Source organism: Sturnus vulgaris, chromosome 12, assembly GCF_052056855.1.
Source record: "Sturnus vulgaris isolate bStuVul1 chromosome 12, bStuVul1.hap1, whole genome shotgun sequence".
Lineage (NCBI taxonomy): Eukaryota > Metazoa > Chordata > Aves > Passeriformes > Sturnidae > Sturnus > Sturnus vulgaris.
The window spans coordinates 5,655,476-5,681,232 of record NC_142254.1 but is presented as its reverse complement, the minus strand read 5'-3'; the positions used below and the strand labels follow the sequence as shown (position 1 = coordinate 5,681,232).

The 25,757-nt window shown below is 40.3% G+C and overlaps 1 protein-coding gene across 1 annotated transcript in view; it reads right to left on the bottom strand.

Annotated features, from left to right (window-relative positions):
• The window catches only part of VAT1L (vesicle amine transport 1 like), a 55,011-nt gene that overhangs the window by 27,770 nt on the left and 1,484 nt on the right, over nt 1-25,757 (bottom strand). The window contains exons 2-7 of the mRNA XM_014882091.2: nt 20,632-20,761; nt 17,179-17,394; nt 6,657-6,799; nt 4,433-4,536; nt 3,538-3,593; nt 1,617-1,811 (exon numbers count right to left, since the gene is read on the bottom strand). Coding sequence (XP_014737577.1) covers nt 1,617-1,811; nt 3,538-3,593; nt 4,433-4,536; nt 6,657-6,799; nt 17,179-17,394; nt 20,632-20,761 — 844 coding nt within the window. The remainder of the gene's footprint in view (nt 1-1,616; nt 1,812-3,537; nt 3,594-4,432; nt 4,537-6,656; nt 6,800-17,178; nt 17,395-20,631; nt 20,762-25,757) is intronic.

Here is a 25,757-nt window from a genome sequence, read left to right as displayed (position 1 = left end):
AAATGTTAGATGAAATGTTATCAAACAGAAGTCTCCCAACAAATTCCCATCATATTGACTATTGAGATCAGCCTGCCATGTGTAATTTTTCACAGTGTGGCATGTCCTCGATCAAGTATTTTTTAAGCTACTGTTACGGTTTTAATTATCCTTCTCTTACTCACCAGTACATGAAAAGTACATATTTTACATGAACAAAGAAATTGTAGAATGCCTGTCTAGAGACCTGTGCCACTTAAAATTTTAAACTCCTTCACAAGCTTATTTAATAATTAAATTTAAAAAGCATACATCAAAAACATAAATCTGATCCCACTTCTATTTTATACTTCTCTGCAAAGGGCTCTCCCTTTCAGGCACCAGTAGAGGATTTTGTCTTGCTGGAGCAGCTGCTCTTTATCACAACATCTGGCATTCCTGGAGCAGATGGATGCCAAGAGGAGCCACTCAGTGCCCCCAGCTGGGACAGCCCCAGGTGTCCCTCAGGTGCTGCTGGTGACAGTGTGGCCTCAGGCAGAACTTTCAGAGGAAAAGAAAGGAGTTCCTGAGGAAGTTGTCACTACAGAGAAGCCCACAAGGGCTGGACCCTTCACACCTCTACCACACGAAGTGGCACCTTGGGATGCACTGGGACATTTGTAGGGACAGTACAGGACATGTTGGGCTCAAGAAACAGCTCACAGGCCAGCCAGAGTATTAATAAAATACAGCACTACTCATGGGTTGAGCGTGATGGTTACTATTCCTCACGGGAACACCACCTACTGTGCTCAAACACAGACAGGATTGTGTTGCAGCACCCTCTGAACAGTGAAATCCAACATTACAGCCACAGCCCCACTCAGCACAGAACACACATCTAAGTGATGTATCAGGCTCAGTGCCCTTCACAAACACAAAAACCATGACTATTAATCTGGTGGTGCTCTATAATCGAGTTGTTTCTTCATATGGTAATGTCTGTTCACACCTCCAAAAATACCTCTCTTTCTTCATCAGCACCTTAAATATAAATGTCTCAAACTGTGCTGTGAACAAGGGGTTTATAACTGCCCAGGCTGTGAGCAGGTTCATTTCTTTACATGTCTTTAAGGAGAGCTGAGCAATCAGAGGAATTTTAAAAAGAACCATAAGAAATCCATAGTCCACAATTGCAAAATTTACATTTAAAGTGAGTTCTGATTTCTTTGTCTTTGACACGTTTTCAATAACTGCCAGAAAACCTGCAAGCTTCCAAGGTCTGCTAGCACAACTATGGCACTGAAGCTAAACCTTGTGTATTAAAATGCATTCTGAGGAAAAAATATAACTTGTTTTCAATTCCATTGTTTGCATTTCACTCTGTTCTTGTTAGTCACGTGTTTCATGCACTTAGGAAACAGAAACAGTTTTCTAAGACTGAAAAAAACACATTTATTATTAGCATTTTCAAGAAATAGATATTTAGTAGAGAAAAATGTGAACAACTCTGGATCCTGGATTTTCCAAATAGCAGGGGCTCCTTAGGCACAAACTAAAAAGCAGAATACATTGAAAATATGTTTAAATATGATTTTACCTCTAAAAGTGCATATTTTTCAGAAATTTCAAAATGAGGAAAGAGATTTTGTTCCTACCTCTTCCAAAGCCCATAATGAATCAACCACAGGCTTGATCTTCTTACTGTTATATAGATTTAGGAGTTTGTCCATCACACCCTTGACCAGGCCACCTCGATTCTGTTTGAAAAGTAGATTCAACAGCGAAAATCCAGCAATGACTTTGTTCTCCTCGTACAGCTTGATAGGATTTACTTTCTCAACCTGCCACCACTGGAAACCGATAAACAACAGCATGGTTAGAAAAACATTTTTCAAGAAATGTACAGGAAAGTTCACAAGCAAACAGATGTGATAAGTGACTCATCTGTCAGGTCTGAAGCAACAACCTAGAGAAGCAGCAAGGATTTGATTTAAGCATGAGGAAAGAAAATGTGCAGCTGACTGACAAGCAGAAATAAAACACAAACTCGTGTTGGAGGAGGTCTGGGTGTGAACACATCTGGGTTTAGATGAGGGTCTGGCAGTAAGGAGTTTGGATTTCCTTCCCCTTTCTGCTCTCCTGCTATCTCCAGACAGCCACTGAAGTGCCCAGATGTTCACTGGCAACTCTTGGCCACGACTCTTCTCAAAACCAAAGGAACCAGGCACTGCCTATCAGCTGCCACTTACTTTCCATGCATTATTATGTTTATGACACTCGAGCACACCTCGTAGGATCTCTTGAAAGGATTTTATTTCATTTAGCCCAAGAGCATCATCGAGACTGAGAGATGCCACTTCCCTGCAGATTTCATTTGAATGGTAAATTTTTAATTGTAATTTTCATACAATTTTGATAAGTTAATTTTGCAGCATAATTGCATAATGAAACTAGTTATACTTGTATACAAAATTTGTTTATTTTTCTTTCAATTTATTAATATTTATTCCATCAATAAATATCAATACTATTTGAAAAAGGCTTCAGTTGAAATTTATTTCATCGGACCAACCTACCCTACACATTATATGCATCTGGATATTCTCACATTAACAGTAAAAATGCTGCATAGCAAAGATTATCTTGGTTTAGTTCACAAGTGTGTGACAATAACAAGAATCCTCCCACTACAACCATTAAGAAAATGTAGGAAGCAAAGAACAGCTCCTTGCTACAGTCTCTGACTTATCTTGTTTTCAGCTACACAGAGACTTTTGAAGCCAGTTCCTCCTGGGAAGGGGCTGCTGCTGGAAGCTGTAAATGAGCTTTTGGCAATAAGATCATAGGATAGATGTTCAGAAAAGACTTTTCCTATGTTTTTTCCTGTATGAAGGAATTGATTTCACTCCTGGTTAACTTATTTCTTGCTGGCAGTTTATATGATATATTTGTCCTATTTTTCATCTCTAGGATTTCTGCAAAGATTTCTGTTGTTGTAGCAAGCTGAAGACAAAAAAATTAACATTTGAACTTTGAAGTTGCTGACATCATCAATTAGGAAACAAACGCCACATCATCATCTCTTTGATGTCACTTGAACATGGAGAACTGAGAAATGCTTTTCTGTATGAAACAAACTTCTGAAAAGCTGGAAATGACTGGACACAACCCCCATTTAAGAGATAAATCTCCTTTAATTCACTGCATGGTCCTGACAGTGTTTTCAGATACGAGGAACCCACAGGGTACAGTTAATCATATCCATGGGTGTCATATTCTGCCACAAAGAAATAAATACTGAAGTCTAAACGTTGTGATCTTCTGCTACAAATAAATAAACACTAAAGTCTAAACGTAGCTGTGTAAGAGATCTATGTCTCACAGACAATTTCAATGACAATATGAAATGTACACAGATCCAATTCTGGTCCAGCTGTGCTGCCAGAAGAAAACATGGCACAAAAACCACAACATCAGAAGCAACAACTCAGTAGAGATAAATTGAAATTATGAAGATGAAAATGCTACAGAAAAGACCAAAGTTAGAGGAAAGAGCATAATCACAGAGACACTTACTGATTTTGCAAAACTGAAGAAGCTTTTTGTCTCCCCAGTAACCATGTTAGATGAACCTGTAAAAGATGAGCACATTCACACACAACCTATTATTACAAGCTACAGCAGACTGTTTAGTACATGGAAAATCATCTCGATGATTCATATTTAAGAAAAAAAACACGCCCAGGTTTAAAAGAGATTAGTAGAAATACTTCTACTTTGAGAATAAATAACAAAGAGACCAAGGTGACCAAGCCCTCGAGGCTTACAGGAGGTCTGAGATGATGCTGATAATCTATCAAATCTCCCAAAGGCAGGGACAGGTTAGGTTCTGTTGGGCATCTTCCCATAAATACAGCAGTCCTTCAGCTGCCCCCTGCAACAGGAGCTGCCCCACACAGCAGGGCAGCCTGGCAGAACTGCAGGGGAGATGTGCCTGCTCCCTGTGAGGAGCAATCCACAAACAGGAGTGGAAATTTGTGAACAGAAGCCTGGGTTGGATTCCTCAAAGTCATGGCATATAAAACCAGCAGCATTCTTCCTGAAATTGTCTTTCAAGCTTCCCTCTCACAAAAACTATATTGCAGTTTCCTTGGCCACACAATGATTTCCAGAATGAGAGATCCACACTTTCTCCTGTATCACTCAATGATGTTTAACCATCTGTAATGTATGTTCAGTTTCAATTTTGGATTTACTTTTCTAAATCTTTTTTTCAATATATTTTTTTTGTACTAATGTTTATTTATCAATAATTTAGTCCATGGTCAGCTTCACTAAAACCCTTGATTGGAAATGATCAAACTGAGAAAGCATAACATGTCAATTATCTGTTCTGGAAGAAGGGGCATGGATGATTTTCAGCTCTGCAAAGCTTTAGTTTTGAAGTATGTACCTGGTTTTTCCCACTTACCATATAAAATATAAGTCCCAAGTGGTTTGAGAAGACTGAGGCCTTTTCCAGTATTTTCTCCACAAAGACAGTCCAAAACAATATCTACTCCATCCACTGAGATTCTAAAAAGCAAGGAAAAAACTCTTACTTTGCAGTAAGATAGACAGGGCTGGTCAGGCTGGTTATTAACAAAATACTAACATTTTCCAGAAACTTTAGCAAGGACTCTAAGGCTGAGACTTTGACTATATGAAAACTTCACCCTCATCAAAATCATTTCAGACTCATTCAGTGGCACAGTGCAAGTTTTTCAGTCAACCCACACCTCTTAGGCTTTAAAGAGGGGGAAACCATCTTGTTCCCCATTTTTCAGGGCTTTTAGTAAAATGATATTATCAAGAGACGGGCAACAGATAAAAAGTTCTTTTTTCACTGAATACAAATGTCAGAGAATGCTTCTTTTGTGAATATTATAGAGAAAAAAAAAATTAATTCACATCTAATATTATTTTTCTGAATTTGCAAGGAAACAAATCTTCTTATCCTAATTTCTTTTCGGACAAAATTACTTGTAAAGTTATTTACAGAGTCTTCCTCTTCAGCTATTTTATCAACTAGATATCAGCAAAGACTTAAATCAAGCATAAAGAGAAGTCACCAAGAGCAGGAAATCCAGCACAAGGGTTACAATCAGGCCATTTTATACTGTTTAAATAAACAGTTTGCATATTTATAACTTTCCAACAGCTATGTCAATGCAATGTCAGTATGATACTGAAGAAGCAAAAAAAATACACTGAATATCCTGATTTAGGGGAGAAGCAAAGATTTATGGCTTCTAATGCATCTTTCTGCATCCTCACAAAACAAAGGTGAGACCCAGACATCCATTGGTTACAAACAGCAGCAAAACCAGGCAACTTCACTCCTTGGTACTGCTGCCACATTTGGGGCAATAAATTGTTTCTATTCAGGCCACTGGATGAGCCTTCACTGTAAAGGAATGAAAAGTTTACAATGAAACAGCTTTTGGTGGCTTCCCTGGTTGAACTGATTCCTCATCCCCTATGAACAGTTCTACATTTACAACATCTCTTATGGATTTTAGTTTTGCTTTTTTCGTTTGCTTAGAGTTATTGGTGGTTGCTTTGACTTCGTCCTGTTTTTGAGTTTTCTCCCTGATGAATGTCCCAGTGACCTGCAATAAAGCAGGTTCCTGCCACTACCCTTTCTCCATCACAGCTCCATCCTTTGCTGCTCACAGACTTTTAAGAAATGAACACTTTAAGCACAACATAGTACACAGCTAATATCCATCAAACCAAACAACTACACCATTCCCCTTGCTGTCACTGCCAAAAGGCAATTTGTCAAAACAGCAGTCTCAGAATTACTGCTGTAGCTTTATTAAAAATCTTTTCAATGCAAAATGAAAACGGAAGGATCTGAGTAACAAATCAGAGTTCTGGCATATTCTGCTGGGTGCCACTTCTGTCTTGCAATCAGGACTATTCATTGAGCTGATATTAAACACCTCTGTGCCAGGAAAGAAGCACAAACTAGCTTGTTACACCCATATTTTATCCCTTGTACCCGCCCTGATTTCTCCTGCAATACAAGCTAACAGCCCAGAGAGTGGTTCTGCCACCTGCACCAACACCAGTATCAACAGTTAGACAAACTGAAAAACAAAGTGTTTGAAAGCACATAAACAAAAACACACATGATGACTTCAAAAGGCAACAGGATGATTTTAATCTGAATGCAAACAAACAAAATCTAAGGATCTGAAATTAAAGCAGACATCAAGTACTCTGATATCAATCCCTGGCAGAGGATAAAAACCCAGGCAGATAAAAGCACACCAGAGAACTCCCAAAACCTGAATACCTTACAAATCCACTGAAAATATCTTATTTAGTCCATTACAGTGAGCAAGTACATATTCAAATGAAGGCAAAGTATATCCTTCTGTTAAGACCTTTAATTTCTTTCACTTAATTTACTTTGCTCACAACAGATGTCCAAATAGGGAAATGCATTGAAAAATCTTATGTTACTTATCAAGACATAGGGAGATGCTTGCTATCCTGTCCCTAGTGGACAGATGGAATAACTGGAATAAACTACAGCTCCCAAACTCACAAATGTAGTATCTTGCCATAAATATGATCAGCCTGGTGCCTTTCATAGTATTTTGCCAGATACTATTGAGATCTGACTCAGGAAAATACAAGATTACCTTTTCACTTCTTGAACATAGTCTGCATTCCTGTCAAACAGGTGAGTTACCGAATTTTTGATTGCTTCATGTTTGAAAGATGAAGCTGTTCCAAAAACAGTAACATTGGGAATGGTTGAACAGAGCTGAGCAACAGCTTGACCCTGCAAACACATTATTATGTTAGTTCACTGACATGGAAATCGGTTGACAGAGTTTGCAGCTGCCAATTCACTCATGACACAGCAAAACCCAAGACCAAAGATGTGCAAGCACTTCCCAAACTAGTTTGTTTCCACTGAAATGCAGTTCAGCCACAGGAAAAAAAAGACACCTAAATCACAAGGATATTCTGAAGACAAAACAATCCTAATACAGTAGGTCTAGTCTGCCATTCCTAAGGGATCATGCCTCCTTATGGTTTCAGTGGGAGACAGCAAATTGCTGTAATAAAGAAATAGAAATATGCTGCATAACAAAGAAAATCTGTTTTACCTCTTATTGATAACAATAGTTATGAGTGACTATTCAAAATGCAGGAATAGCCCCTAGTCACACTAAGAGAGGTCTGCTTAGGCTGGGCCTCAGGCTCAAAACTGATCAATATCAAAAGGAGACAAAACAGCCTAGAGTATGCCCAGGAAAATCATTCTTCCTCCAGGTCTGGGCAGGAACCCAGTGGGGTCCACCAGATGTATGTCAGCCTTTAGGTAGGACTTGGGGCATTGAAGAATTTGTGCTATCAGGTGTCTGCACTTTGATTTTCCAGTTTTGAGCCTCAGAAGGCCTTAATTGAATTTTCACCTCTAATTTCATGAAGCTGAGAGAAGGGAAGCACTGCTTAACAGCTGAGCCATCTAGATTTCAAAAACCATCCCAACAGGTCATCTTTCTACCACCCTAGCTTTTATTTTACTCTTAAAAAGGAAAAGAGACTTTTGGTAGCCACACCCTACCTCTTCTTGCAACCACATTATTCCACTGGAGCCAGCACAAATACACAGATATAGCCAGATGTGGCACTGTCATTCTAAAAAAACCTGTCAGATGGAATTCAGCAGACTCTTACTTACATCTACAGCCTAGAGATTGCCATTTGTAAACTGCATGCATGACTAGTAAAATCACCCAGGGATAAACACATTTCTTTCACTTCAACCAGAAACCCTGATTATTAGTTGTACATCCCAGTAATTAGCACTTGGGTTTAATTTAGAGCAGGATAATTAGCTAACCCTGCATACCCTGGAGGTCTTGGCATCCTCATGTACTCCACTGAATGTAACTCCAAGCTGAACATCACCATAGAGGGCAAGGTTATTATTTATATATGGTGGCACCCAGGAATTTCAGACTGGGTTCCTACTGGGTTAGTCAGTAAATGCAGTGCACAGCAAGGCACAGCTTTGGAGGTCCTTTAGACAGGCAAACAGGCACAGAAAAGAGAGCAAGAGAAGGGATCATTCTCATTGCTACTTTGCAGATGAGGGATGGAACACCACAGCAAATTGAACAGCTTGTCCGGAAGCTCAGAGAAACTCACAGGTACTGATGCTTACTCCTAGCATGTAAATCAAACTCCAAATTAAAAATGACCTCTTCTTTTTAAAATTATCCATCATTTTCCTGGGTTGGAGTCCCTAATCGCTCAAAAATCATAGGAAAATCCATTCCTGAGAGGCGTCATCTTAAAAGATGTAATGTTTTCAGGGAGCAGAAAATGTTTCACTGTTCTCATATTTCATTTTCCTATTACTTACCATCTCTTTCTAAATCCTTCCCAGATTTTAGTCTCCACAAATAATGTAATATAAAATTACAAGAAAAAAAAGGGGGATTTTGTATCTGTTCTTTTCTTAGTAGTTTTCACAAGCAATCCTCTTTTCTCACTTTCTGTGTCTCGCAGAAACCCAACACCCACAGTGATTTAGATAAATCAGTATTTTATAATGCATGGTAGTTGAATGAAATTCTGACATTATTGATCTATTCTCTAATTAGTTTTCTGCATTTTCAATCTAACTTGGGAAGATGAGAGCTAATGAATATATCCTGAATCAAAACCACAGCATGTTTAAAAGGTCAAATATTCAAGAAGAAAGCATGTTGACTTTTATCCTGCAGAAGACGATTAACATTTAACAAACTGACAGTCAGATGAATAGGAGAAAAGCACAAAAACATTTGGATGTGAATAGCCCATTTTCCTCCTGACTCAAACTTGTTAGTACACCTCTCCCTCCCCCCAGAGATAAGCTTATCTAAAATCCCAGGTCAGCTGGGAATGCTTTCCAGCTTTCTGGAGATATTTGAAACCTAAAACTGACTCATATGACCAGTACTTTTATAATTGGATGAAGAATTTTGAAGCAATTCCGCAAAACACTCTTCTACAGTTTTCTGAAATCTTAATTTGAATTTGACTCTTACTTATTTCTGTGCTAAGAATTTTTTGTAGCTCTATCAGAAATCTAGGAACAAAAGGCTGATATTGGACTTTTTATGCTTTCCCCATCAAAACAGGAGAACTGAACTCAACCTATGAACTCAACCATTTCTGTAATTTCTGTGGAATTCAGCTAAGCTCCAAAACAGCACCATGGCTATGCAAGTCACTCTTAAGTCTCCTTTCTAATCCCTCAAATCATGTAGCTGCCTCTGGATTAGCTGCCACTGTTTAGCAGGTGACACATTTTAATTGCCAATACTGAGACCGGTGCTCAGAACATCCATGGCTCACAAATGAAGCATCCACAAAGGGTTTTGCTGCTGAGGGAGGAGCATCCTCTCCCCAGGGCAGCCAAGGTGTCTGTGCTGGCTCCTGTGCCCCACGGTGCTTGGATCCTGAAAACTGCTCTGTGCTCAACAGGGACAAGAGGGTTTTCTGTCTCCTCCCTGCCCAAGCAAAACCACATCAGCTCTGCTACCAGCCTCACTGGCTCTGGAAGCAAGAATCATGTTAGCAGAAATAGTGCATGAACTCCAAAACCTCCCAAGAGGGTGCTAAATTGAACAAGCATGGGTTGAAAAATATTCCTCACACATCTAATTTTTTCACGTACAATGCCAGTTCCTACACCCAAGTACTGATCAGATTCTTGCTTTCTGAACCTAGAAAAACTAGCAGGTTTTAATGGTAACAATAATTATCACTTGGACAATTAATGTCACCTTTAATGGAATTTAGCAGTCTTTGGGAATAGAAAATAAATCAGGCCATTCACTGAAGGGATAGACATGGTTACAGAATATTCCCCTAAAGTGGAATTAATCTCCTTTAATATATTCATATATTTTATATACTACCTATCACAGAATCATAGAGTCATTCTGGATGGAAAAGACCTCTAAGATCATCAAGTCCAGCCACCAGCTCAGCATCATCACCATGTTTTATCACTAAGTCATGTCCTCAAGTGCCACATCCACACATTTTTTGAACACTTCCAGTGAGGCAGAACATCATGTGGTGAAACCTTAGAGAAATTAATAGCTTGGATTGAGTATCTCAGATTAAAGAAGTTAATAGCTTGTGGAATGAAGGATGTCTGCTAATGCTGGATGTGTGTCTCCAGCTTCACAGTCTGTTTGATGGATTCCTTATCAAGGTATCCTGTCGATTCATAAAGCCAGTGTGTCGAACCTAATCTACACGTAATATTATTACAGAAATTAATATCAGTTTATATCCTTATAGTAGTTTTAGACCCAGAAAAAAGAGATTTTTTCACATTCCATTGCTTTAAAACCCAAGTCTAAGCCTGCAGGATTGGAAACTTCTCATACCGAGATAATCACCTAAAAGAATGGAAAAGTAGTTTTCTAGAAAGTAACAAGGAAATAGACTGTTTGGTGCATTTCATCAGTTTCCAATGGAAGAAATTAATTGATATTTAAAAGTCAATACAGAAAGCATGAACAGAACAAAACTTACTGATCTAATTAGCTTGTTAACACAAACTTAATGCTGGATGAAATATAAATAAGGTGTACAAGTGAGTGGCTTTCCAAAAGGGTCTGACCTAATGCCAGCAGCCTGATGTGCCAGCTGCACACTGAATTACAGCAGGTATGAGGCAGAATCCTTTCAAGAAAGCATCTTTTTTGCTATTATGTAAACTAAGGGCAGCCTGATAGCAGGAGAGAATAAACCATGTAAAAGATACCACTCTGCAAAACTGCATCAGTAAAGAACATATCATTTCTATGATATACTTCTGCAGCCCAAAGGTGCTACAGCGTTTTTAAAAATAGAACTCAGACTTAATCTTGCACAAGAAACTTGTCTGGAACCGAATGTGAGAAGAATCCAAATTCCAAAATGCTTTGATTGCACATAGCCGTACCTGAAAGTGGTGTGAAATACTCACAGTAAGAAAACTGCAAGGGGAATTATCTACTGAGCTCGTGGCATCAGGAAAACTCTTCTCTGGTGTTAGGTGAAGTCTGATACACAACATTTCATCTCCTGAAGGTGTCATTTTCCCAATTACAGCAAAGGAAATTGGAAACCAAACACTGGGTGAACATTGCAGAGTGGACAAACTAAAATGTGATTATTGGACAAGCATAAGGCAGCATCTGCTACACTCAGTGCATCACAAATGAGTTTTGGAGTGGAGGGAGGAGGAAAGTGACCCTGATAAAATGATCTCTCTCATCCTCAAACATTTTCTCCAACAATTAGCAGGGTGTGCTTTTCTTATCCCTTTGCAAAATTGTGCAGCTGAGCTGCATCAAAAACTCAGGGCTGAATCTCCATCTGGCACAAATCCCCTGCAGTTCAGTGGAGCTGCAACAACGGAGCAAAACTCATCCAGGGGAAACAAACTCCACGTGGAGAAGCAGAACAGCCAGGGGTGGGCTGAGCACTGCCTGTGACCTGGGGACAGGACGTGTCCTCTGGGCAGTGCAGGGCTGTGACAGGCAGAAAGAGAGGCCTTCAAAGGCTGCAGCTTGCTTTGGTCAGGGAAATTGGAATTGCTTTCTGTGCATGGCTCACTGGGCTTTTGTGTTTGATGAACAGATTATGCTCTGAGGCAGTGTCTGGAAATGGGCTCGGCTGTGGCACCAGGACTCGCTGGTGCTGCTGAGGGAGCACATCCATTGCTTCAGAAACATTTACCAGCAGCTCAGCCCCCACTGCCATGCCTGGCTTCAATAGCCAGGAACTTACAGCAGCCTAGACTTGATATCACAGCGTGTGAGCTGGTTTATCCCCTTCCTTGGCTGCTGCAGATGAAACAAGAGGAAAGCACTTCACCAAATGCAGAGCAGCTATGAAGTGCTAACATGAAAATAGCAAGTGCAGCCCTGGTACCAAGTGAAGGTGCCAGCAAAGTGGGCTGGATTAATGCCCTGGCACAGTGTGCTGGCCAGGACCAGCACGAGAGAAGAGTCAATTCTAATTACTCACATTCAAGGAGGTCTGACTCAAAGACAGGAGTGCTATTTAATGTGCTCCTCCCTGCTAAGTGCAGACAGAGCAGCCTACCCATACAATACTTAAAAGGATCAGGAATGCTGTGAGATCTATTTTAACAGGATCTGGCTTTCCCACCATCCTACTGCTGCTGTGCTCCCAACCATCTTAGAGCCCAGGAGACACATCCACATCTGCCTGGAGCAGGACCTGCTGGGAGGATGACCCAGGAAACAGACATCTAACCTTACAAAAATGGGGTATGAGCTGACAAACCTGCCTTCAGCCTGAAAAATACAGGCAAGGAGAGATTTCATGCTGATCTTATTGTAGCTGTAAACATATACATCCTACCAAAGCAATCTAAAAGAAGTGCTCCCAGAAGAAAGAGGAGCTCATTTTAATTAATGGATAACACCATTAAATAAAGGATACATTAACTGTAGAAGAACAAAGGTACATTTACTGGCCATGAATAAAGTCTGGAAAGTTTTCTCACTGAGTATGACAGAGAGGAGAGAATCTCAATGGATAAACACTTAAGTATCTTTTCAGGAAGAAATTAAATAATTCTCTTGAAAGGCTTCCTATATGCTGTGTCTGTGTTAGCAGGTGACTAGATTCACTAAGAAATGTCAGTTCTTTGTCAGATAAAATATCACCACTTCAGTGATTCAGCTGGGAACACATCCTCAAATATTTGCAATGTATGCAGGGGAGACACAATAAAAAAGAGGGCTCCTGCCAAGTAGTAACAAATCCTGCCAGGATGGCCTAAATCTGTTGCCAAGTCAGATTTACCCTTCAAATTCAAACATGAGAACTGCATCTGTAACTTATTCTTGCTTGCACTTGCTTTGCTGCTGAGCCTGAAAGGGAAGGTCAGACAACAGCTTCAGGAGAAGCAATCAATGCTCCTTCATGAAAGGTGGTTTATTTTTAGCATCTGCAAGATCAAAATGCTAAAGAATTGGCTTATAATTCTGCCTTGAGTCTGAGGGGTTAATTGATGAGACTGGTGTTTACAAAATCTTGGTAAATAACCAAAGATTTGTGCTCTAAATATTCAGAATAGGGAGTACATGAAGAACAAACAAACAAGCAAATGGGCATAATGGCTCTCTCTCACAAATTGAAAGCCTTGGAGGAATTAATTTTCCAGGTAATATCACAGAAATAGGAACTAGACTTATTGAAGCTCAGGGAGAAAAGCATAATGTTTTGTTCCGTTTTGTTGTATTTTTTTTTCTACAACAGTCCTGTATTTATACTTATTCAACAATTTACATTAATAATTTTAAGCAAAACTTTATAATCCCATACAAGCCTGTGCTGTGACTTGCACCGAATGCACTGACTTAGAGAGTCTTTGTTTTAAAGAACTAATTGCCTCTTAGAGCAGAGCAGTCCCAGCAGGGTGCACACCACTGCTCAGTTTTCTTGGGGTATTTTCTTTAGTTGTCACTTTGCTTCACTTTGAAGAGATGTGGGAGTGCATTTGTGAAGGGAGCTACTCTTCCCCTGTCATACAGTAATTTCAAACATTAATTACAGTGTTTTACAGTTATATGTCCTACAGTAAGTCATATGTTCTTGCAAAGTCATTATTTTGAGCATTAATGTTTGTTTATGATGTTCAGTGTTAGCTGGCTTTCTCCTTGATTTAGCAATTGATTCAGAAGGACACTTGGACATTTCTGTAGCTTTAAGCATTTCAACTCTATTTGTATTAGACAATTCTATTTTTTGTTAATTATTGAACTGCCCTGCTACTCAGTTTAACAATTTAATCAGAAGTTCTAAGCGTCCTGCCAAGCAGAGGCCTGAAAAGGGAGCAAATGGCAACTTTGTTAGATCTTAGTCAGCAGCAGGATTTGAAAAGTATTCATCTCTTGTCAAAGCCTGAGGGAATAATGGAATGCAACTGTGAGCCTGTTCTGTGCTCTCTGAGAAGGCTCCTGAAATATCTTCAGCCTCCTTCACTGCCCAGGGTGAGAGCTGAGAGTTGCTCTCTCTTACCTGCCCCTATCCCAAGAAGGAAAAAAGAGACAGGAAAGCCAAAGCAGCCTCCTTTCCAAGCAATCAAAACCAACAAGCTGGCCCTAGGAAAACCAAATGTCATCTCTTCTTTCAATCCCCCCTGTAAGCATTGCAGCAGCTCCTCGTCCCCTGGGGCAAGGGTACAATATACCAAGGGTCAGAAGCAGAGCTTGTGGGTGTTCTCCTGTCCCCTGGTTCAGGGACACCAGGTGCTTCCCTACAAGTGGCCACATCTCCTTCCACGAGCAGGGAAGATGCCACGATGCCCTGAGCTCTGCAGGGGGAGGCTGGCAGGGAAGGCACTTGGTACATGGAGCATGATTCAAGTCTGTAACACAGAGACAGGTGTGTGAGACCTTTGTCAAGACAAGTTATCTTGGTATGCTTCCTTTTTCTCTCCCTAAGCTTCTGACGTCCCCTGGAATAAATAAACTGACTTATCTAAAGCATCCTGTCAGACATTAAAGGATACTGTTCCCTACTAATCACACTCCAGGCACAGATGAGAAGACAATTGCTATAGTTACCTCACTACCAAAAATATCTATCAACTAAAGAAGGCCACATAAATAAACTGAGATAATATACAAGAATAAAGGTCCTAGAGAACTTTCCCTGACTCCATTTATTGAAAAAGCTGCAGGATCCTCCTAAAGAGGACTGAGTAGCCAGAACAAAGAACCTCACAAACATTTCTGAAGCAACAAGTTCTTTTTCATAAACTGCCTGAAGCAGCTAAAATAATGATCTTGCATAATGAGAAATGAACAATTAGAAACTTCTAGTCCCATGGGGAGCCTATTGTCTCATTAAAGTGTTCTGGAATTTCTCTGACATTTAGAAACAAACTGGACAGATTTCCCACTTGCTGAAAGTAGGGAAGGGCATTCTATCTATTAAAGCAACAGTACAAAAATAACTCTATAGCAGCTTCAGTGCCAGCTTTCTGTTCATTAACAAAGATCTTTGTGAGAATGATGTGTTCGATGGAAACTGTCAGATTTTTCAAAGGACTAACAGAGAGATTATTAAAGATTATTAAAGTAGCACAGACCCCTCTGAAATCTTTATGTCTGCTTAGCAGAAAGAAAAAAAATCCATGCATCTTCAGAGCGATATTTTACCTGGAAAACCTATCAAGCAATGGGAAAACTTCCAATTCTTGCTCTCCATGCTCTTCCCTTACAAGAAGCAAGGGGCTGTGAGAGGCCCTCTCCCCTGGGACAGTGATCAGCATCCTGGCTTGCAGGCCAGCCCTGTCTCCCTCTTACTTACAGTCCCCCCAGATCCCACACAGCCCTTCATCCCTTACTGGCCAGCCTGGCTGCTCTGCCTGCTTCTCTGGTCTTTCCCTTGGAAACTCTGGTTTATTTAAGTACTAAGCAAGGGATGGAGCTGATTTCTCCTTGTTCTCCTGGCAGCCAAGCAGGATCCATCCTTCCTTTAGCTTCTCTCAGAGAAGGTTTTGAGCAGCCACAGCAGAGGACCAGCCAAAAGCTGCCCACTGAACAGCTGGGGTGAGAGAGGAAGCCAGCAGCTCCTTCCAGGAACAGCCCAGCACAGAGGCTGGGCACTAGAGCAGAAGATATCTGAGAACTGACATGAACAGAGCATTACCAGTCCTTCGGGAAAAAAAGGAGGAAATAACAGAGGAGAGGGAGGTCAGAAACAGAAAGAAACACAGAAATCCGAAAAAGGAGGAGGAGTTCAATTTCTCTAGATACACAGGTACGTGCAGGGATTGCTTGGGGGTAATTCTGTACACTCAGCCTACACAGGGTCTGTACAGGGCCAGGTGGCCAAATGGCCTTAGAGCTACTGCTGAGACTTTGATTCCTATAGAATATTCCCCTAAATGTGTGGCCTCAAGTTGGTTTAACAGCCCTGAATTCCACACAAAGAGATTTAACACTGCAGAACAATAGTCAGCCATAACACTCTGGGCTGTCCTGTGCCAGAGCATAATACGATTATAAATTCCGTTCATTTACACGAGTATTCCAACAGGACCGACCCTGCTCTGCCAGTGGGATTATGGTTAGCTAAAAATACCTGGTACAGGGAACTCATGAATTTATTCCTTTGATTACAGCCTTCATTTATATGAGAACCTGAAAGAAAGGCTAAGGGCACAGAATTAAGGACGGCGTGTTTGAGGCTGCCCACCAGACCTCAGTAGAAAACAGAACATTAATTTAGCATAAATAAGGCATAACAAGAACACAGAAAAGGTACTCTAGTTTCAAAGGATGCTATCTGCTAATAGTCTCAGCTCATAAAATCCATCTTGTGAAAAAGGACAGCATAATTTCAAATGCAAACAAACTCTCCAGTCAATATTTTGAACAAAAATTTAATACACTCCAAAGGATAGAGATTTTCCTAAAAGATACTTCAAGGAACTAGTAGCACAAAATGCCCACTCTGTTTTTCACTGTGTGGCCTGGTATTCCCAAAAATTCATCCTTTGCTCATGCCACACAATGCCTCCAAACTACAACATGCAGCAGCCACCACTGGCTACAATTTTGAATTTGTACCTTTTCCTCAGGGTTCACATGAGGACTTTTCACTGCTTCCAATCCCTCTACAACAAAGGGGAAAAGAAAATCTTTCATAGTGAAAGCATCACACACACTCACACATTATATGTGCAGGAGTATTCTGAGAGGGCCATTTACTATAAAGAGGATTATGGTTACCTACAAATACCTTTTGCATGGAGCTTATTTATTCCTTTCATGACACCCTCCTTTAACATACAAGTACAATATGTGTAAGTTCAGGAAAGCAATATCTGGGACAACACTTGATCCTTGATCTGCTGACAACCAGTTAGGGGTTATTTTAATGAGATTTTTTCACAGTGTTTAGAGCCATAACATTTTTATTTCACCAAGAGCTCCTACCAACTATTCACATCACCATTTTGATGGGAAACCAGATGCAGTTCCTCCCAGTGCAATCCCTCACACACAGGAATATCACACCAAACTGAAGGTTCTGGCTCATTTCAGGGATCCAGATGCATCAGAATTTCAGTTACTCAGTGACAGGAAAGGAAGAAAAGTTGCAGCTTACCACCCCACCTCCTGCTGAGTGAACCAGCACAGACATGCCTTCTCTCAGGTTAGCAACCTCAAAGAGCATCATGTAGGCAGTTACAAAGTTCATGGGAAATGCAGCAGCTTCAGAAAAACTCATGTCATCTGGGATCTTGTAGACAAATTCCACTGGGGTACACACGACTTCAGCCCAGGCATTGTAGTTTACAAAAGCCATGACTCTGTCTCCAATCTACAAACAAGGAAGAAAACAATGTTGAAGATCTGACTGCAATTGAGACTGTAGAGAGCAACCTGGGAGATAACAATCAATTTTGCTTAAAGCGAATAAAATGAGGCGAAAAGGTTATAATTATATTGATGAGAAGCATGGAGTAAAGAAAATTTTAAGTGGGATAATGTTCACTTTGTTTTCTCAGTCCTCACACTAATTTAGAGCTACTTTTCCTCTCTGTGGATTAAGAAGGAAAGGCTTTGTGCTCTGATAGATGGACAATATAAAAGGGTTGGAAAAGCTCTTGTTCAGAAGATAACATCATCTATAACATCATCTATACCCACTCTGTATTTTTATCATCTTATTAACTGATTCTACCAAGATATATCCGTGATTGTAATTTCCACAGCCATGTGTCAGAGCAGAATTTGGTTCTGCAACTTCAAATAAGCCATCTTAAACATCAAAAATATACCTTTGGATTTTAAGGCACTGTTAAATCTACAAAGTGAATTTGACAGGATTTAAAGGAGCAACGAACTATTACCTCTCAATGCAACATTTCTCTGCTCAGTTTCTTCTGAAAATATATGGTAGTGAAAGAGTAATTCACTATGGAGGAAAAAAGGCTTTCTGCAAATATTAGATACAGTTGGCTGCTCCTAGGAACCTTTCAGAGTTGCAGGTGCATCAAGCTCATCTGTTTGTACACGGCCTTCATTGCAGCTTCACGTTTTTAAATCAGAGATACTGACTCTTCTCAGATGGACAAGAGTAACAACAATGCACAACAGATTTGGAAAGCAACACTCACCTTAAAGCAGAAATTGGGCTGCTGGCTCTACAAGGGACAGCCACACTGGGCAAATGCTTGGCCAGCATGTATTAAAATCTTCACAGGCACAACTCTTACAAACTCTCAATAATTTTTTGCAACCAGCAACCTCATGGCATCTTTTAACTTGCCTTAGACCCTTTGCCTTTCTAGAATACAGCAACCAAAACATCCTTAGCCATGAAAGGAACTCTGCAGTGGAGCCACAGGATAAGACAGGCAAATGTTCACAGCACACACACATTTTGTTCTCCAGAGCCATCACTTTTGCTCTGGGATATTTCAGGTTTGCTCAAAGCTAAGGTGCTGCTGACAGTTCTGAAAGGTTTGTCTCCTTTAGAATGAGAGTGCTGAAACAGAGCTGTCATTCCAATCTCACTGAAATGCCTCCTCCTTTTGAAAAACATTCAAATTAAGAATGCCTCACTGGTAATCACTCTATAGTTTCCTTTTGCTCTTAGAGAAGCATCTAAAATAGAAAGTCTGCTAGGATTAATTAGTGCAGATGTTAATATGCCCTATATCTTTGCCATAAATCATAGATGATTACCAAAAAGAATGCAGAGAAGTCCCTCTTGGTGATTCCCAAAGGATTTCTTGGTAACATAAAATTCCACATTTTACCACAGATACTGTTCAAAGCCTGGGCAGATCAGACCTCACTTCCTGAGAATCATCCCCAAAACTGGAGAGAGATCAGGCCTGATACAGCTGTCATCATCAGAAAGCAGCTTTTTCTTTTAAAGGGGGAAGGAATAGGCATTATACCTATTTTAGGAGGGCTTGAACTGGAAGAGATCTACCCAGGGAAAGGAGGTCAGAAGATACAGGGTGCGATCTTTGCTGTTACTGTGGACAGAGGTAACAGCATACACCAAGGAGACACCAAGCACCTGGTGTGTCCCTACTCTGTGCAAGAATTCCATAAAGAAACCAATAGGACATTCTTCCATCATTCTCACAGCATATTCTCCTGCTGATGGATTCATATCCATGCACAGCTGTCACTCTGAGTGTGAACCCTTTTCCAGATCACTCAAACACAACCTATGAAGGTTATATGCAAAAAATAAAATACTATGGCTTGTTTCAATTACAGGGAGTACACCAGTCACAAACGTGCTCCACAGCCAGGACAAAGATGTCACTTTAAAAAGAGACACAGTATATTCAGTCAGGTGCAGTGTTATTCAAACTGGCACCATATGCTGTAGCCTCATGATGCCCTTTAAAAATAGCAAGAACTTTAAAAATGAGAGGGCTGATCTGGAGCAGAGGCTTTCTAGGCTTCTTTCAGAGAACATTCTTCATTATGGAGCACAGCTATGAAGTACAGATGCTAGAGCCGAGCAACTGAAGCAGCAAAGGTTTCCAAACAGCAAAAGTATCATTCAGTTGTTATTTGTAACAAAATACATTGAAAGATTACAATGTGTTTCAAGGCAGAGATGGGGCAGGAAGGGAACTGAGACAAATTCCCCATGAAGGTCTCATCACTGAAACCCTAGTTGAAACTAAACTGGCCATTATCTCCATTCAACCGACAAATTTTAGCCGTTCGAGAAAAAATTTGTCTTTAGATAAAATATTTATATCTTCTTAAGATCCAGATATAATAAGGAATCAGAAAATTTGATTACCTTTTGATATGACTGACTCTGCAAAAAACGAAGATAGGATTGACATGTATTAACTCAGGGTTTATTTCCAAAATTTTCAGCCTACTTAGGCAATAAAATATAAGTTTGCAGTGAACATAGATGTTTAATATCAGTAATGGAATAGGAGGCAGGACAAAATGCTGCTTTTATGCATGAAGAGATACCAGAGTCCATAACCACGTATGAAAGCTTTATTATATACATCAAGTATTCGTCATTTATTACAACCTGTCAGGTGAATATAGATGCTTTTCCTGAGCAATCAGACTGTCCTATATCCAGAATCAAGATCCTAATTCAATCTGCAGCTCATTAATGCACACAGTTTTAAGAAGCAATGTTTACTGTAAACAAGGTTCTGTTAACTCGAGATCAAAACCTGGAACCAGAATCAGCAGCACCTGGGCTTTGAGAAAAAGAGCAGTGATGACAGGAAACAGCCAAGAAAAGAAACTTAACAAGTTAACTTAATTTCTTTCATTTTTATGAAAGGACATCACTCATGCTTTCCAGCTCCTATTTAGCCATCAGGATGTGCACGTGGCACAAGTGACTATTCAGGAAGGATTCGAAGGAGATGACAGTGGTGGATTCAGAAAGTAATTCAAGAGGTCATTCTCACGCTTGGGAAGCAGCAAGGAAAAATTAACCTTTTAAATCTCAACAGGGTGGTGAAGGCTGCTGTCACTGGCAGAGCAGAAGGGATCAGGAACTGGTGATTATTTATGAGGGACTTTGAAAATAAAAAAATATTACCTCAAATCCTTTCACGCTGTCTCCAAGAGCTTCTACAATTCCAGAACATTCAAACCCAGGAACAAGTGGTGTCTTAGGAGGGTTGTCAATATTCCCTTGTCGCACCATCAAATCAATAAAGTTCAAACCACTGTAAAACACAGGAAAAAAATAAAATCAAGACTATTACCACAGATCAAAGTAGAGGAGGAAAACTTGACCCGAGTGATGGGATAGCCAGAAAACTGCAGGGCAGCATTAAAAAGCTGGGCTTTGCAGGGTAAGAGGGACCCAGCAGACATTCCCACTCCTGGGATACTGAGCCTTGGGCAGAGGGTGCACCAGGACACCACAGCTCACCAGACTGCTCAGCAGTCACACAGGGCATTTCCAAATTCAACACAGTGAAACACTCTCATTTCTGTGAGGGCATTACCAGCTGGTAAGTAAAGCCAGGTTAATTTAAGAAGAAAACCCCAAGCCTCACACATTATAGTTATTTTGGGCTAGGAGCTACAGGATCTAACTGTCCTAACCTTAGATGTGACCCCAGGAATGCATCTTGTGTTTGTCTCAGGCAGGACTCCAAACTCTGGCATGAACTTACAAAGTACTAGATAAGCTTTTATTTTAAAAGTGTTCCTTCCTGGATGATGCTTGTACATTTTTTCAAAAGTTATTAGGTCTTTGAAGTCCTCTGGTTTGCTGCTCAGAAAAAAATGCAGGTCTTTCCCCACAGTCTCAGCTTTGCAAAAATCCTAAAGCACTTTTGCATTGTCTTTTGTATGCTATCCAATTTTATTAAGGAAAATGTTGTGGTTTTCTAGGCGGCCACAAAAATACAAACTAACCTAACAAACAAAAACCCCAAACAAACCACCACATACCTACCATGCGCATATACTGATTACTGGCCTTAATGCCCTAGTTAAAACTTTAAAACTCCTAACTAGCTGAAATACACTCCAGCATTCATCCCTTGTTCCAAAACACAGCCCTGTTTTTATGGTTAGCCAAGCACACAGCCAGTCCTACTCACACATGTCAGTGTCCAGCAACTGCCTGGATCCACCACACTGCTGATGGGCACAAGGATCTATTAGATGCAGCCTTAGTCAGATACCAATCAAGACACAGACAGATTGAACAGACCCAACAAATTAACAGACAGAGTAGACACCCAGCCTTAGCACGATGACAGCATGGCATTCATGGGATGTAGGTCACTGGGGAGGGGGAAGGAAATCCCACGAAATGTATGCATTCATAATTGTGGTGGAGGGTTTAAGAGCAACCTGAATCCACAACTTTTACCATGCTCATACACAAAGCTTGTAATATCAACTATATAGGAGGTTAGGAGGGGTTTTCACACAGTTAAGTTGGAAAATTTGAAATTATTTTGGAAAAGTCACTTCTTATCCAGTGGGTAAGACCACCTCCTACATTGCCACTGTGATGTTGATAATGAAAGAGAAATCCCAAATAACAAAATGCCTGCAAGGCAGCCGTTGTGTGGGGAAGAGGAACAAACAAACAGACAAAAACTCCAAAACAAAAAGCAAACCACAAACCCATAAACCCCACAGCACTGATGGTGGTAACCACTGTCTGTGTACACTAATTTCAGCAGTGGTCTTTTACATGCATCTTTCCACACTGCAAGCATTTTCCAAGAAATTAACTTTTCCCTACATCCCTGCAAGAAAAGGCAGCTGGAGGCAGGACTGTGATGTGGGAATCTGGGCAGGAACACACCCCGTGGTGTCATAACAAGTAGGCAAAAAGGAGACAGGGGGATATGCAAAGGCCATTGCTCTTCACTAATTACAATGATCACAACAGATTCCTTCTCATGAAGTAAACTGTCACAGTTTTCGAAAAGGCACACGTTCAGTTCTGCATCTAATGACATAATACTGGCATTTCAGTTCTGTCTTAGTTCTGTTTCTTTTTCATCCGTTTTTTCACCAAAAGGGGATAAAGGGCAGCAAAATTATACTGAGAGTTCATGTCTATTACAATGAACTTGTAAGATCACACACTAGAACAGGTGTGATAAAAGAAAAAACACTACACAAGGTAAACAATAATCAAGTCACATGTACTTATCATTTTAACTACTAGTTGAAACACGGAGTGTTGGCCAGGCTTTATAATAATTTCTAATCACTTTATAGAGAGTTTCTTCTTCATTCACCTTCATCTCCTATATTCTTACAAGTTGGTATTCCTGCTACTCTCATACATGCATTTACTCCTATTCTTCTCCACTTTTGAGGAAGAACAGAAGTTTCATTTTACCTGAGAAATTTGAATGCCAGAAGATCTGAAAGCATGATTATGGTGTATTGGTCAACTCAGCTTTTTTGGTTTTTTTTCTTTTCTTTTCCCCTAGAATAACCAGGAGGGCCTAAAGATGGATGGCAAGTTTTGTAACTACACCCAAGACATCCAGCTCTTTCACTGGAATTCAATCAACAGCAGACTCAGGAAAAGTTTGGCTGCACGGAACATCACAAGAAAATATGTCTCATGAAGAATGGTGGGTTCAGAGATTAAGCCCAATTTATTTCTTGTACCAGTGCAAACCAGCATAACCTGTTCTGGTGTGCAGCCAGAGAAAGTGACTCCTGAACTTTAAGTAAGGGCATACGTCAAGGGAGAAGTGTAATGCAAAGCAATCCAGTGACAAACAGTACATAGCATGTTTTTAATCCTTAATCAAGAGCTGGATGCAAATGAAGATAGAGAAGGATCAGAATACCAGGATCAATACATTGACACAGGGGTTCTGCAAGAACCTCCCTGTGACAGAGCAGGGATGTGTCTGTGACCTGCACAGGCTGGATTAACCGTGCATTACTGGAGGCAGAGTTTATCAAATATAGCATTATCCTTGAATCTGATTTTCTCAGTCTGCAATGCTCTACCTTAACACCAGGTCCTTTTGAGGGCCTTGAATATTATTCTCTATACTTGAGGTTTAGTTCTCCTGCATTTTTATTTCCCTTTTCTTAAGTGTGGAAAGCAACAGTCAACTTGTTTTGCCTTGTTCCATCCCACACACTCGAGGATGCCCAATACCTTCCACTAAAAAAACTCAAATCATGCAGACCACTCCATGACACTTTGGTTTGAGAAGGTGCTGCTTTTGATCTGTCTTTCTTATTTCACTGTAAAACTCCACTGAAATTAATTACTGAAATTAATGAAATGCCACAGATCAAGCAAGAGGACTCCCGAGTTTTAGATTCTTAACGTCCTTCCTCTTAACCCCAGCCAGCAAACTGCCCAATCTCCAAAGTAAAAAAAAACCCAAAAACAACAAAACCAACCATATCTCTATATAAAGGAAAGGTTTAAAATTATCGGGCCTCATGCTTTTTATGCAGAAACCAACACCATACGAACAGGACTGCCTTTAGGAGCAACATCAATTCTCTGTCCGCTACTCTGTTACACTTAAGACTTCTTTTATCTGCTCCAGTTTTTTAAAGTGCTGTTATCTCACAGTCACAGAGTCAGAAGGGTCACTTCTGCCTCATTCCTCATGATGCACATGTACAGCAGAACAAGGAAGAAATAATTATAAGAGAAAAAAGAACAATAGAGGGAGGTAATTATAGGACACCATTGCTTATTCACACAACCCATCTGAAATACGGTTTCCGTTCATTCCAGCTACTTGTCTCATCTTTTAAACAGTCTGTGTCCCAACATTCTGCTGCCTGCAAATGACAATACAAACAAATACAGGACTTTCAACTGCTTAATCATTATCAATCAAAAATTATTTCAGGAAATATGCAGAAGCTGTGACTCAGCTTGGACATCGATGGCTGTTCCATTTCTTAGTCACTGGATGAGCCTAACACATGACTCATCTCAGCTGACACATTTTCCATTGGATCACTGATATTCCAGACCTTCAAAAGAATTATTCATCCGGCTTAGTGCTAATAGCAACTTATCCTTCACCTCCTCCATTTCTAGTACTATACTATGAAGTGTATACATACAACTTAACGGGTCTAGACATATGATTCAATTGGTTTTATCCACAGGGAATTCAGAGACCACATAGAATTTGCTCTTCTACTGCTGTATACTATTTATCAAGCATGTGCATATCCTTCTTAAAATAAAGCTTCTTTTATTTCATCAATCTGTCGAGTCTACTGCTACTACTACTACTAGTCTCTTATGGTGGTCAGCTACAAAACTGATTCAACAGAAAATGTGATTTGTAAGAATACTGATTCTTACATCATTGTACTGACGACTGGAGCAACCTATCTTGGGTGTGCTCAGCACTGCCTGCATCAACATGTGCACACTGCCCTGGGCAAAGCCAACCCCTTTCTCAATCAGTCTCCTAAATCCATCATTATCCCAATGAATCCTCTACATTTACAGGCTTGGGTCAAGAGGATCAGCAAATTGATTTTGCCTTGCCTGGAAGCACACTTTGGTGACCTGGTGACATTTCAGCCCTATGGCCATTTCCAGTCAGGAATGACAAGCAGATGCTCTCCAGCCTGCAGGCTCCTCTGGCACAAAGGGAAGCTCCCAAAACACACACTGGGCATTGTGCAACCTGGCAGTTACCTGTGGAGCAGCTGAGCAGGTCTGCTGATGTCAAACAGCACACATGCAACTCACACAGCTCTACTGACACTGCAGCCCTGGAGAGCAGCAGCAGCTGTGGCTGCACAATTCTATTTTACAGCCAAGTGTTCTTGCACAGGGAGCTTGCTATTTGTGATGCACACCCAGCTACTGGGTTTCATGAAAGTGGAGTACATACAAGTACTGAAAAATGCTGTCAACCCTTGACACATTTAGAGGAATATGTCCACGTGCTAATAACATTTTTAGTTTTGCATGCTAACTTTTGTTAACCCAATGGCTTGGAAAAAAATCACTCAGGAAACAAGACAAATGGTTCTCAAATGAAAATATGGCCCTTCTTGATAGCAAAATGAGCTGCCCAATAGCTATGATGCTACCATTAATTCTATTCACTTAGCACAGAATTTCTTGCATTTCCCATTGTGATTAGTAGAGAGGAAAAAACCCCAATACCAAACCTCAATGCAAAAAATCCCAGCCCATTATTTGCTAGTACTCATGCATATTAATGG